Here is a 13,070-nt window from a genome sequence, read left to right as displayed (position 1 = left end):
GAAAACCTTGATCTAATGCTTTTGAAATCAGGGCAAATCTTGCATTGACTTTAATACTGTTAACTCGAATATCCTCTGCTTTTAGAGGCTGTTTGTTTGTTTTTAAGTGCTACTTAATGTGAAGAAAATTTATCCTGTCTTTTCTTAAGATGATTCCCAACTTTTTAATTTTTGCAATTCTTTCCCTTGTTAGGAAAGAATAATAGAACGCTTGAAGGAGCAAAGGGAGCGAGATGACAGAGAAAGACTTGAAGAAATTGAATCCTATAAAAAAGAAAACAAAGACCTGAAGGAGAAAGTTAATGCTTTACAAGCTGAACTGACAGAAAAAGAGGTCAGTCTTTTTGGTAAAATCTATGTCTTCTGTCTCTGTTGTTATGATGAAAGGAAGTGCATTAGGATTACTCTAGTGAAATTCTGCCACTTCAGTGGTCAGCTTCTGAGCTGCTGTTTTCCTAAGCATTCTTCTTAGTCCTCACTTCAATACATAAAATACTGCTTCGGTTTTTGAATACTTGTGTGTCATTATCTCTACTTTTTCTTTTACACAAGCCTCTAGTAGGCTCAAATAGTCCATCATGGTTTCTGTTTTCATTTGTCAGAACAGTAGATTTCCAAGTACTTGTACCCCCAGAATATAATGTCAGCTTGTCTCTATTATGAATGTTTCCCTGTCTCACTGTATGCCAGCTCCTGTGGTTCTAATTTGTTGTATTCCCAAAATGGTGTCTTTTGCTATCAATGCTTATCTTTGTGTCAGCTCTTTTTGGGGAAGGGGAGGGGGAACAGCATCCAGGAAATTACTAAGTTGGCAATAAGTTAGCATCCTGTTGACTAGGAATTAACTTTTTACTCTTGATCATTTTTCAGTCTAGTTTAATCGATCTCAAAGAACATGCATCTTCATTGGCATCAGCAGGGCTGAAAAGAGACTCCAAACTTAAGTCTTTAGAAATAGCCATAGAACAAAAGAAAGAAGAGTGTAGTAAGTTGGAAGCACAGTTGAAAAAGGTAAGTTTCATTTTAAACAACCAACAACCAGATGAACAAAAATCAACATGCCACCCTCTCATTTTGAAAAGATGAGCTTGTGTACCCTTTTGGAGTAAGTCTATCTTATGCTGTTTGCTGATGCTTGCATTCTATACTGCTAACTTTTTCTTCAGAGGCATAGACCAAAATCACTAGTGAGTCTTAGAAATTACCTTGAATATCTCTATGATGGAGTTCTGAGAAACTCCTACTTAAAGAGTGGAACCAGGGCATTAGAGGGAAGGTAGAAGGACAGAAAGAAACTATCAGACTGGTAATTTGTATGTATATGAATTTATGCTGCTGTTAAAAGTAGATAGACGTTTTTGTAACATGGAAAAAAAAATCAAACCTCATCCATGAAATGCTACTCCTTAATGAAAAAAAATAAAACTCTGGAAGCCTTAGCTAATTTTCATTTTAACAGGCTTTTGGGGGCTTTGTTTGTGAATGCATAATAATGCATAATTTATCTCAGCTAGCAATTCAGTATTTCTATTCAGGAAGTAGGCACAGCAAGCATTTAAAGGAAAACATACAGATCTTATATTTTATAGCATGGCTTTATTTAAGTTGCATTAAAATAGCTTTTGTTTAAATAATTTGCAAGTTTGTTAATGCTTTTTCTACCATACATTGTTTGACCTTTTTTCTGTGTCATGTAGTAATGTCTGCTCTTGTTGTTTGAACACAAATCTCATGACATATTGGATGGGTTTAGACATTGTGTTTGCCTTCTGCAATTCATTTGTAAGTGTATGTCAAGCATTAAGTTTTTATATTGCTACCTAATGCTTCATTTTCTAGAAAAGAGGATTAATTTGTGCTATGAATGTTATCACTGCTATGATAATATTCTGACACTCCTTTTATCCAGGTGGAGTAGCATCCTGCTGTCTTTAGGCGTTGTTTCACTAGCCTTACTTGTGAAGAAGATACTGGAAAGTGTTAAGGATAACAGAGCATAAACCTTATACTTTATTTTTCTAATTCAGAATGAATATATGTAATTAAATACCTGTGATAAATGCTTAGTTGTGGAAAGGAAGGGACTCTTTTTAGAAATGAACGTATAGGAAAGCTTTTAATTGAAAGACAGCTACTTGAAATGTGTAATAGCTTATAAATGCTGTTGATATAAGAATTAAAATATCCAGAGAGAATGCCTATCTGGATGTCCTCATTTGTTAGAAAATGTCTTTGCACTTTGTTACAAAATATACTTCATGGCAATCTGAAAGACCTTACTTCTCTAATTAAAAAAAAATAGTTAAAAAAACCTCTAAAAGCACAGATCACTTAGAAAACCCCTGAAAATCTTGAAATCCTAAGTCAGTCTTTTATGACTGTACATATAAACACATCATACAGTCATGGAAAAATAAGGGCTTATTAAAGCCAGAGAGTGTCTGGGACATCTTCCATATAAAAGGGGAATATGTTCCCTGTGTATTAATACAAAGGATTATTAAATGAAAGCTGAAAATGTAATAGTTTTATTATATCATAAATACAGCATAAAGCCCCAATAGAAATTCACCCAACATTTGTAGGAGACCAGGTATTTCCACAATAAAATGTACTTACAGCCTTCTTTGTGGGCATGTTTGGGTCAAGAGAAACAGTGACTGTTAATGATAGTAGACTCCAAACAGTAATTTTAAATTCACATTTTCTCTAATAAAATACTTTATGTTCAAACCTGTAAATATCCTGTGTTAGAAGTAGTTGGTCCCCAGAAAACTACCTTGACCATATTTTCACTTCTTGGGAAACTAATTGAAGCAAAAATCTGGGTTGTTCCTGAATATGTCTCTAATAAAGTAGGAGGGAACATCAACATACCTCAGAGTAAATTAACCTGTGTGTCTCCTAAGTGTGCTTATGTATGAGCACTAACCTCTATGGAAGCTAGGAAGAATGAGCACATTTTGTTGTATTTTATTTTCTTCACAAAAGTGATTCCACAGGGCTCTTTGTTAGTTTGAGGAATATCACAGAATGTCAGGGGCTGAAAGGGACCTTGAAAGATCGTCTAGCCCAACTGCCTTGCCAGAGAAGAATTTGAATGCAGCTGGCATATTACTTCTCTTTCAAAATAAGTCGTATGGAAAGCAATTTTCATTACAGTATTATGAAATAGTTAAAATATTGATGTTTGTATTTCAACAAATAATACAAATAAGTATGAAGATAATGTTCTGTACACATTTGTTAGGAGTTAGTTTTCTCTCAGTACTTATTGTAATAGATACCATGACTGAAAGAGAATGTACAGAAGGGGCAAATCCAAACGATAGCTGGAAATTATTTTTTCAGTTTAAAGTCTTTCTTCCCTTGCTTCTTCTCCTTCCTGTTTGTTGAGAGAAGAATATTCAATTATTCACTAAATAAGCTTTTGATAGGATCTGTTTAGATCCAGTATTTTTCGGTATTACATGATCAGATTATTTGCATTTCAGCAGGAGAAAATGTGCTAATTCAAAGGCCGCAGTTGAAATTTCATACAGTAGGCATTTTGCAAACAGTAGTAAATAGGATATTTTAAAAGAGCAGTTACTCATGTGACTCTGCTGTGTTTCAGTGCACAAAATTGTGTGTAAAAATATAGACATGCTTATTCAGCTTCTTGTGACAATTACTATGAACTGAAATGAATAACATTTAAAAACCTAGAGGAACATGCAACAATTTTTTTTTTGCGGTGGGGCAAAATTACACAAAATTTTGTTGACTTACTTTGCACTGCTGCTAGTGAAAGAACAGCAGGAATTATCTAATAGGTAGCAAAATGCTTTATGTGTGTGTGTACATAATCTTATTATCCACTCTAGAATTTCCTCATTTTGTTGTTTTTCATTATCTTAAATTTACTTGCTTACTGACATATTTGCAGTTGCTAAAGTAATTTTTGCCAAGCTGTACTGTTCCAAAGTCATTCTACATAGAAAATTCAGTCTTGTGTTAAACAAAAGGAAAGTAATAAATTTAATGATACAATTTAATTAATCTTTTATTATTACTGTCTTTGAAGCTTTGGTGATAAATTGCAGCCTCAGCCAAAAGCACTTCTCGTGATTCATTGCTTGAGACCGGCACTTAATGTATCATCAAAAGTGGACACCTTTCTTTATTTCATGGGTTATTTAACTTGAGAAAGGGAAAGTAACACAAACCTTAAATTTCTTACTCCAGCTATTCTTTTTTAGGAGCCAAAGTCAACATTTACGTTTCCCCAGTGCCTCTCACTTTCACCAAGGAATGTTTAGAATCTTAAATTTCTACCTTTTTTTTTTTTGATGACAAGTTGTTCTGTGCAAATGCACTGGTTTTGTTGAGCTAATGCTGTTTTCCTGGATCTTTCCTTCTTTTCCTGTCTGCGCTTCACTCTCTTCCAACTTTGCAATGTAGCAAGCTGAACAGTTGTTCAATCAGATGTACAATCCAGTAAGTCCTTTAAAATGCCCGCTGTAACATAGGAAAGCATGAGGATCCATTACCTTACTGTGTTGTGCGCTTCCTCTGTGGAGCTTTGCAGAATACTTCTGATGCTCACTGTGCTATATTCATTACATCCCAGTAAATGAACTTTGTGGACTTCAAGGCCATTGTAAGAATATGTAATATATGTACACTGGTGCATACATTATTTCTGAGGAAACAAAGATCTTTGCCTTTAGGTCCTCAACTTCTCCAGTAGAAAAAGCATGCAGATGGTTTTATTTTTGTTGCTTTGCTTTACAGTTCCTCCTTTGCAGTACTTTATTTGATCCTTCAAACTTAAATAGCTTGTAACTTGTTCAGTTTATCTGAAGTAAGTTGATTACGTGAAGAGTATTGTCTAGGAAATGACTGGTACTATTTCCCAAAGGCTGAATGATTGGAATACTTCCAATCAGTTCTACTCTTAAAAGACTGTATACATTCAGCATACATACATTAAGAACATGGCAACATTGTAGTGGAGCAAATGCTGGAGTTGAAAATGGTCAGTGGAGAGGATCACATTTGAAAAAGCCAGACTATGTTACCTTGGCTTGTTCAGCATTGTTATTCTTGCCAGTGTCTGCTTAAACTGCAAAATATCAGCCATTCTGAGATGACTGTATTCCTTTCCCAGTTGGAGGAAGGGCAGTAACAAACATTCTCTTCAGAAAAGAATGTTTTTTCATTATTTTTGGCTGAAAGAGTTATATTTAATGTGCTGTGAGTATCCCAGGACAGAAAAAATGATGTAACTGTAATAGCAGTTTACAAGATCTAGTTTACATAGTAATCATAGTTGGAATTACTATGTAATTGAAATAGCATATATATAGAAGAACTGGTTTTGTAGGTCAATAGTGTGGTAATATACATTAAGGAAGGTATTGCCTTCACTGAAGTCAATTGGGATTTTGCCATTAATGTCAGTAGACCAGGATTCCATTTTTGGAGTCTTTTAAGTTTTGTAGCTTCTAACCATGTAATAGATATGATATGATTTATGTACAGGGAAAAGAAGTCACATAATGTGCAGTAATTATTTTAAAAGTTATTGGCTAGCTGTTCTAAATTGACTGTAAGTAGCATAGCCCGGTGATGTTTACCACCCAGCATGCTACTGGTCAAAGAGCTTTTCCCTTTGAATGATAAACTCCTATTTCTGTATCATCTTTGTGCTAGTTTCTGTTCATATCATTTGCACTTCTATTGTTCGTCTTTCCAAACTGGAGTCTTTTTTCTGTTACTCTTACTCTTGATTTTTCATAAATGCTTTCCAGTTATTTCAGTATTAGTTTTTCTGAGCTGTGGAATTAATTTGTTACTTTTGGGTCTATTTGCATAGGGTATTTTAAAACCAGTCAGTTCTATTTTTACTTGAAGTGCCTTTTAAATTGCTTAATTTTCAAAAGGACAGCCTGCTGGCAGTTCTGAAATAATGGGTGCAGGAACCTTTTCCTTTGGCACCAGGCAGCAATTGCAGTATATTCATGAGATGTGTTTTGTAAAATAAACTTTTCTTGCTCATCTTGTATATTCTTCTTATGTATCTAAGTACTAATTTAAGTAGCAATGATTCTTTTCTCTCTAAAACCACTTAAGATCTTGAAATGGACTGATGATTTGATTGAAGCCAATATCAGCATATTCTTTGAATTCCACAAAGCCAAAATTTCACCATTATTCTTTGGGCTGGAGTAAGAACAGTTACTTGAAACGTTTTTTTTTTTGCTACTGCAAACCATTATGATACTTCAATAGAACTTTTCTTTGCTGTTGTGTGTGGTGGGTTTTTTTTTGAGAATAGTAGTATTATAAAAAACCTAACCAACCAAAAACCAGACAGCAATCTAATGTCAAAATACTGGAGTTTTAATGTGCTTTTATTTACATATACCAGAGAAACATCAGTCAGTCTGTGTAGACCTCCTTTACTTCATGCGGGAATACAACATTATTTTTTGTGGCAGAAACTATTTTTTCTACATGTCACAGGCATTCACTCCAAGACCTTTATTGCTGAATTTAATGTTTTTTAAGTACAGCAATAGATAGAAGCATTGCTTCTTACACGCGTTTGAGCACCAAAGTGGATATGATACGGAAGGGGTACAAGTCCCCCATGTTCTATTGCAAATGATTTCAGAATGTATTCACATGTGTGAATTAGATGTGAACAGAATTTGGCACAGACTTCTTCAGTTTGAAAGGTGAATCTTCTGAAATACACTTCGAATTCTTGTACAAAATCAGGAGTTACATAATTGGTTTGGTACTAAAATGAAAATAAAATGGTATACTTAGTTTAGAGCTCAGGTGAACATTTTTCTGAATAATAAAGACTTATTTTTCCAAATGCTTCATCAGAGCAATGTCAGATTAAAATTTCAAATGCTTGCAGAATCCACACTAAGTTGCTTTGAACAGTTTCCAAAATAACAAAAAAACCTCTTGAATTTTAAGGAGACTACAAACATTTTATTTGTAGCTTATTATTGAATTTAATAAAATTTGAAGGATCTTACAAAGTAATTTCTTGCATGCAAGTTCTACTATTGCATTTATCTATTTTATTAAGTACTTGGTTGATTTCTGTGTATGTTTGTCTGAAGCTACAGAAATTAAACACTACATCCATCCATTTCTGTTATGCAGAATAATACATGCATGATTGTACCGTAAAATTTTAGTAGACTAAATATTCCTGTTGCATGTCTGTGCCACACTATTATGGTGTTTCTGTGTGAAATTTGTGGTTTACATAAGGAAATGCTACTGTACATCTGAAGTGTTTGTAGTAGTTAATAAGCAAATATCAGAACACATGGATAATGATGGTAAAAATTAGTGAAAATCGAGTGGTAGACTTATGTGCTACACTTTCTGAATTGTAAAAATAACATATAACATCAGTCACAAGGCCTATGGTGCAGAACATTGTAAACCAATTGTGCTCCTTTGAAACCAACCTGTTCTGCGCACACAGGCGTTATAATTTACAGAAATAGAGCAGCTACTTTGCTGCTGAGAGGTATGCTTGAGCCAGTCACTTTTATCCATAACAGCCACATAAAACTAGAATATATATTCTTCCCAAGAAAATAGAAGCAATGCAGCCCTGTGTCCCACAGCCAGCAAAAAAGCAAAAAAAAAAATCTGCCCTGTCTGGGTAGGAGTAGGGTCAATAACAGCTGAGATACCTTTCATCTCCTTTGAGCCTACTGTTTGGCCTCAAAAGTAAAGTTTCATGTGTCAGCAGATCACCTCTGATCTGAAAGTAACAATTAAAAAATAAGTCCCCAGTTCCAAACATAGCTTTTAAAGCCATAAAATACAACAGGGCTCTTATAAGTAGTCCTATGCCTTTATCACGGGGAAGGTCAGATGGATTGTGCTTTGCTCTCTTGTATATCAGCAGTGTTGATCTCAACATGAGGATTCCCTTCAAGGGACTGGCTGTGAGCTGGAGTACCACCTGCACGAAGCTCTTTAGCAAAAGCCTACATTCTTCCTCTCACTTTTTAACTTTTCCCTATTAAGGCAGTGCCTTTGTAGAAATCTAATGAATGGCAATATTAAAAAAAATTGTGTGGGAAGTGCTTGTAAAAGTAGAGGCAGCAATATTGGGACCTTTTCAAAAGGAAAAGTAGTCCTTTGGCACACACTTCCTCATTTTGAAGGGTGAATCTTTTGAAATGCAAAAAAGAAAAGTAGTCCCATACTTTGAACTGAATATTTGTATTGATTTCTGTGACATTATGGATATCTGGGCGGCTCTTCAAAGTCCTGTATAAGTTGTTAACCACATGGGATTTAATAATACCTTATAGGTTCCTCTTTATGTTGAAAACCATGGGAAAATACAGTGACCAAGTTTGTGCTACAGAATTTTCCAAAACCACATTCCACAGATGGGGAATGACAAGTGTACCACAGAAAGCAGAAGAATTGAAATGACTTTTGCACTTTGATTTCCTGAATGTGCTATTGAGAAAGGATTATAGGCCTAAATTGAATAATATAAATTATGTCTATTATTTCAGATGATGTTTTAATTATGAGCTGTGTGGTAGATAAATTATTCAGTACGTTTCTGAGACAGGTATAGTCTGTGAAGGGTGAAGATCAGGCACCTTTGCATTGATGGCACTGTATTCTTGCCCAATTACTTCCTTTTGTTGGGGAAGCCTGGTGTAGCAATGAAAGAAGGGGAAAAAAAAAAGAAGAAAAGCTAAGCTTTTTCTGTCTCTTCTTCATTGCTTCTCCTCTTGTTTAAATCTATGGTGCATGAGGGGAAAAAAGTTTAGGCTGAAGCTGAGAATTCCTGTGTGTGAAATGAAGAGGAGGCTGGTCAGAGGCAGGAAGGTGAATGTTTTGCTTGTTCATGAAATGATGGACGCAAGGCTAGTGAAAAAGTTGATTGCATGCCAATATAAATAGAAGGTCAGGAGAGGTGACAGTAATATGGAAGAGGGGTAGCTTCTAGAAGAGGAACTAGGAATTTCCCCTTAGGAGGGGAAATCTGAAGAGCAATAAGGAACAAGATGCTCTTTGCATTAGTTTCGTGGGATCTTAAAGGTGGGAGTTGAGTTTGATTTATGCTTTACTCTGCTCTTGTAAGACCCCACTTCAAATAATGTCTCCAGTTCTGCTGTTTCCATCATAAGGAGGACACAGAACTGTTGGAGTAAGTGCAGAGGAGGGCCACAGAGATGATCCAAGGGCTGGAACACCTCTGCTATGAGGATAGACTGAGAGAGCTTGGATTGTTCAGCCTAGAGAAGTCTAAGGTCTCAGGGGGACCTTATAGTTGCCTGCCAATACCTGAAGGGATCCTACAGGAAGGCTAGAGGGGGAGTGTCTAGAGATAGGACAAGGGGGAATGATTTTTATTATTTCTGAAAGAACACTTAGTGTTCATTCTGGAGAGATAGAACTCTGCCTAATATCTGAGAGCTGATGGAAAATCCAAGTGGTTTTGCAGATCAGAATTGATACTCGGTCTCTCACATAACTGGCCCTGACTGTTACAAGTTTCTAAATTGTTGAATTAAGTGTAAATTTCCTGACACAATTAACACTCAATATAAAATAAAGTTTATTATTGAAGATTTATGTGAAAAATAATCTATTGGTATCATCTCACCCTAACAGTAAAATTAAGATATGTGCTGCCTTGAAACAAGCTCTGTGTTAAGAAATTCCATTATCTGCATAGAAGTCAGGACTGGAGCCTGCCTGAAGGGCAAGACCAGTAGGATTAGTAGGTTTCTCAAGTCATTCCCTGGCTTGTTGTGGCAACTAAATATTTCTTCTGAGTAAAAGTCTCACAGAAGGATAAATAACACTTAAAATCTACTACCTTTTCCTTATTATCCTCATGCTTAAACGATATGTTACATGCAACCCCCTTGAGTTTCTGCACTAATAATTTCACTTTTTAATTGTTGCATTTATGATTTGGTTTTGACTTTTAACCATTGCAAAGAACATGAATCTTTTAGTATCTGTAGTTTCTTTTTTTCAAAACATGCTTCATTTTGATCAGCATTTCTTTCATTGCTTGCTTGCATTATCTGTTCCCTGAAATCAAGAAGGATAAGTAAGCCCACATCTTCTCTGCATAAGATAGTTGGAGGACCTTCATTTCTAAATATCCTGATTTTTCTATGGAATTCATGTACATGAAGAGAATGTTATCTGAATTTTCTATGTTTAATGTGCACTGCCTTAAACTACTTGTTTTTTCCTTGCCTGCTCTTTCAAGATGCCAATTAGGAATAATGGGAAGCAAGGGGTAGGCTAAGCATTGCAGTGCATTGTTGTTTCCATCTGTCTGTGATTATTCCAGCCAAAAGTTTAAAGTATTTGATGCCAGGTCATGCTCCTATTGAAGTTAATGGGGTTTTTGCCATTAGGTTTGATGGGAGTAAGACTGGGCTCTGCACTGTTGTTGTTGTATTCATTGCGTTCTTTCTTGTCTGTGAAACTGCCACCCATCCATGCATGTGTTTTGCCAGGTTTGTGCCTTTTTCACCAATGGTTTGTTCTTCTGATGTTTCAGGTTCAGTATTAATGATAAGTGAAAAAGGATTATTGGGTAAAATGTCTGCTGAGAGAACTTTTTGGCTTATTCATTTGTCTTTCAAAACTAATGTCTTCCTTTTAAATTCTTCATATCAATCTACGTTGAAAATATCTGGTGACACAGATTCAAATATGTATACTTATATCTCTGTGTGTGTATATATATAAGGACAAAATGTGTGTATACATGGGGGAAAATAATATGATCTATTAAAAAATTGTCTATATATTTGAAACACTTAAAAGCTTAATGTGAATTAAATGAACAAGGTGATTTAAAAAGATCACTTGAGTAAATCCCTTCACCCACCAGAATAATGACATTTGACAACAGTTTTAGGCTATGAGGCTATTTTGATTCCTTTTTCTCGTGCTGCTGTAGAAAGCATTGTCGTTGGACAGAAATACCCATAATCCTTTTTAATCAAAATTTGAACTCCAAGAGTGAAAAAAAAAGTAAAGCTCTTCAAGCAATACAAATTATTGTTGTCCTTATTTTTCCAAAATGTTGATTTTGAAGGCTCATGAGGCCGAAGAGGAGGCACGGATGAATCCAGAATTTGCAGACAGAATCAAACAGCTTGACAAGGAGGCATCATACTATAGAGAAGAATGTGGCAAAGCTCAGGCCGAGGTTGACAGACTTCTAGAAATACTCAAGGAAGTAGAAAATGAGAAGAATGACAAAGATAAGAAAATTGCTGAGTTAGAAAGGTAATTCTTGTGTTATTTGCCTTGTGTTGAGTAGCATTTTTAGTTACTTGATCTTTGCAGAACAGAGACTTTTGAGTAGAGTTTTTAACAGGCTATTGGTTATGTCTTGTGAAAGGTAATCAGAAATGAAGAAAAAGGCTACCTGAGAACTGTATCTCATGTCTGCTTATTCTGAAAGTAAAAGTTTTTCACTGTTTTTGGTAATCTCCCTAAAAGAAGCACAAATGCAAACATGCAATTTACAGTGGTAACAACCCTACCAGAAAAACCTTGTTGAGGAACAATCCTACCTTTCTACTAATTTGTAAGTCAAAACTGTCTCCATGCATCTTGCTTTCGAGTTAAGAGCATCACTAGTTCTCAGAGGTCCTAAAAAGTATTGGTGACCCTTTCTAACCTGTGTCATGATTATTTAATAATAATTTCACTATTTCTCAGTGTTTCTGTACTCTTTGTCCCGTTGAAATGACTTGACTTAATGGAGGCAGGTTTGGGGATCTGTTTGTCTTATGTCCTTCATAATTAAATGATTCTTACAGCCTTCTCTCAGATGGTGTGCTGCAGTTTGATTGATAAGCAATTTCTGTGGATCTGATTACTTTATACATTTCCTGTGCTCAGACACTCTTCTCTTAACATAAAATTCTTTCTTTTGTTAACTTTCCAAATATTTTATAAATTTGTTTTCTACTGTTCATGTAAGAAAATTGATTCATGGTTTTAGAGGACATGTGTAAGGGAGCTCAATTTTGTGATTATTTTTATAGTTCCACTCAAGGTATGGCACTGCTGTTCTATTAGGGAAATTTAATTACCTTAGATTGAGGAAAACAGCCAGCTTGGAGAGGAAAATGTGTAGAGGGTATTTACTGATGGTGGCTTATCAGCCTTCATAATTATCTATTGCCAAAACACCTTTCTCTGCAGACATTTGGCAAAGCCTTAATCATGGTAATAATGCAAGGAATATAGTTATCAATCAAAATGTCATGAAAACAGAGTCCTCAAATTTGAACCGAGTAAAGATAACTTATACTTGAAAAAGAACTGGGTGTTTGTGACAACTTCAATTAGAAGTTGCCTCTCTTACCATATCAGGAGGAGTTTAGAATACCTTAGGGTTTAATGTGGGAAGTAGATACCAGAGAAAACTAGCCATGAACGCTGTTTACCTTAGCACCATGGCTGACTTGTGCCTAAACTCTTCAAAATCCTGAAGCAGCATGTTGGAGAATGATAATTCAATTAGAGAATTTGTGTGGCTATTGAAGTGATGACTGTTCCTCCCATTGCTGCATGCACTGAAAGGGGCAATTACAGACCTAGTCTTAAAATACAGTGATCCTAAGTGTGACCAAACGGATGGAAACTGTCCGTATAGTCTTTACAGAATCAGTAACTGATATCCTCATAGGACTGTGAAACCACCTGAGTTATTGTGTGACACTAAATGCAGTAGTAGGCATGCTGTTCAAGAGGATAATCTTAAGAGATTTATTAAGTGACAGTCATGTACATGTTGAGTGCTTGAATAGTACAATGACAAGATTAAAAATGAACATGATGAAGCAGTGAAGGTTTTCATCTAAGTTTTTAGTAAATATTAATGTGGTTAAAATATTCTTAAGTATAGTTCTTATAGGTATTTTTATTTGAACTTGTAGTCATTTTTCCATAATCAATAATTCTCAAAGACTTGAGGAACTAAGGGACACGGGGATATTAGTATTACCTCATCAGAACATAATCTTTTG

General features: G+C 35.3%; 1 protein-coding gene across 5 annotated transcripts in view; it reads left to right on the top strand.

The window, feature by feature from the left end:
• ERC2 (ELKS/RAB6-interacting/CAST family member 2) overlaps nucleotides 1-13,070 on the top strand; it is a 486,963-nt gene that overhangs the window by 203,686 nt on the left and 270,207 nt on the right. For 3 of the 5 annotated variants that reach the window (XR_010305232.1, XR_010305233.1, XM_064156707.1), the window contains exons 18-22: nucleotides 194-334; nucleotides 871-1,011; nucleotides 4,444-4,479; nucleotides 10,283-10,312; nucleotides 11,123-11,316. Coding sequence is in view for 1 of the 5 variants with exons in the window: in XM_064156707.1 (XP_064012777.1) it covers nucleotides 194-334; nucleotides 871-1,011; nucleotides 4,444-4,479; nucleotides 10,283-10,312; nucleotides 11,123-11,316 (542 nt within the window). In the remaining 4 variants the exon portion in view is untranslated. The remainder of the gene's footprint in view (nucleotides 1-193; nucleotides 335-870; nucleotides 1,012-4,443; nucleotides 4,480-10,282; nucleotides 10,313-11,122; nucleotides 11,317-13,070) is intronic. The other 2 variants (XR_010305235.1, XR_010305234.1) reach the window with 2 other exon arrangements.

Source organism: Pogoniulus pusillus, chromosome 16, assembly GCF_015220805.1.
Source record: "Pogoniulus pusillus isolate bPogPus1 chromosome 16, bPogPus1.pri, whole genome shotgun sequence".
Lineage (NCBI taxonomy): Eukaryota > Metazoa > Chordata > Aves > Piciformes > Lybiidae > Pogoniulus > Pogoniulus pusillus.
The sequence above is the reverse complement of the archived record's forward strand: the minus strand, read 5'-3'. Positions and strand labels throughout refer to the sequence as shown.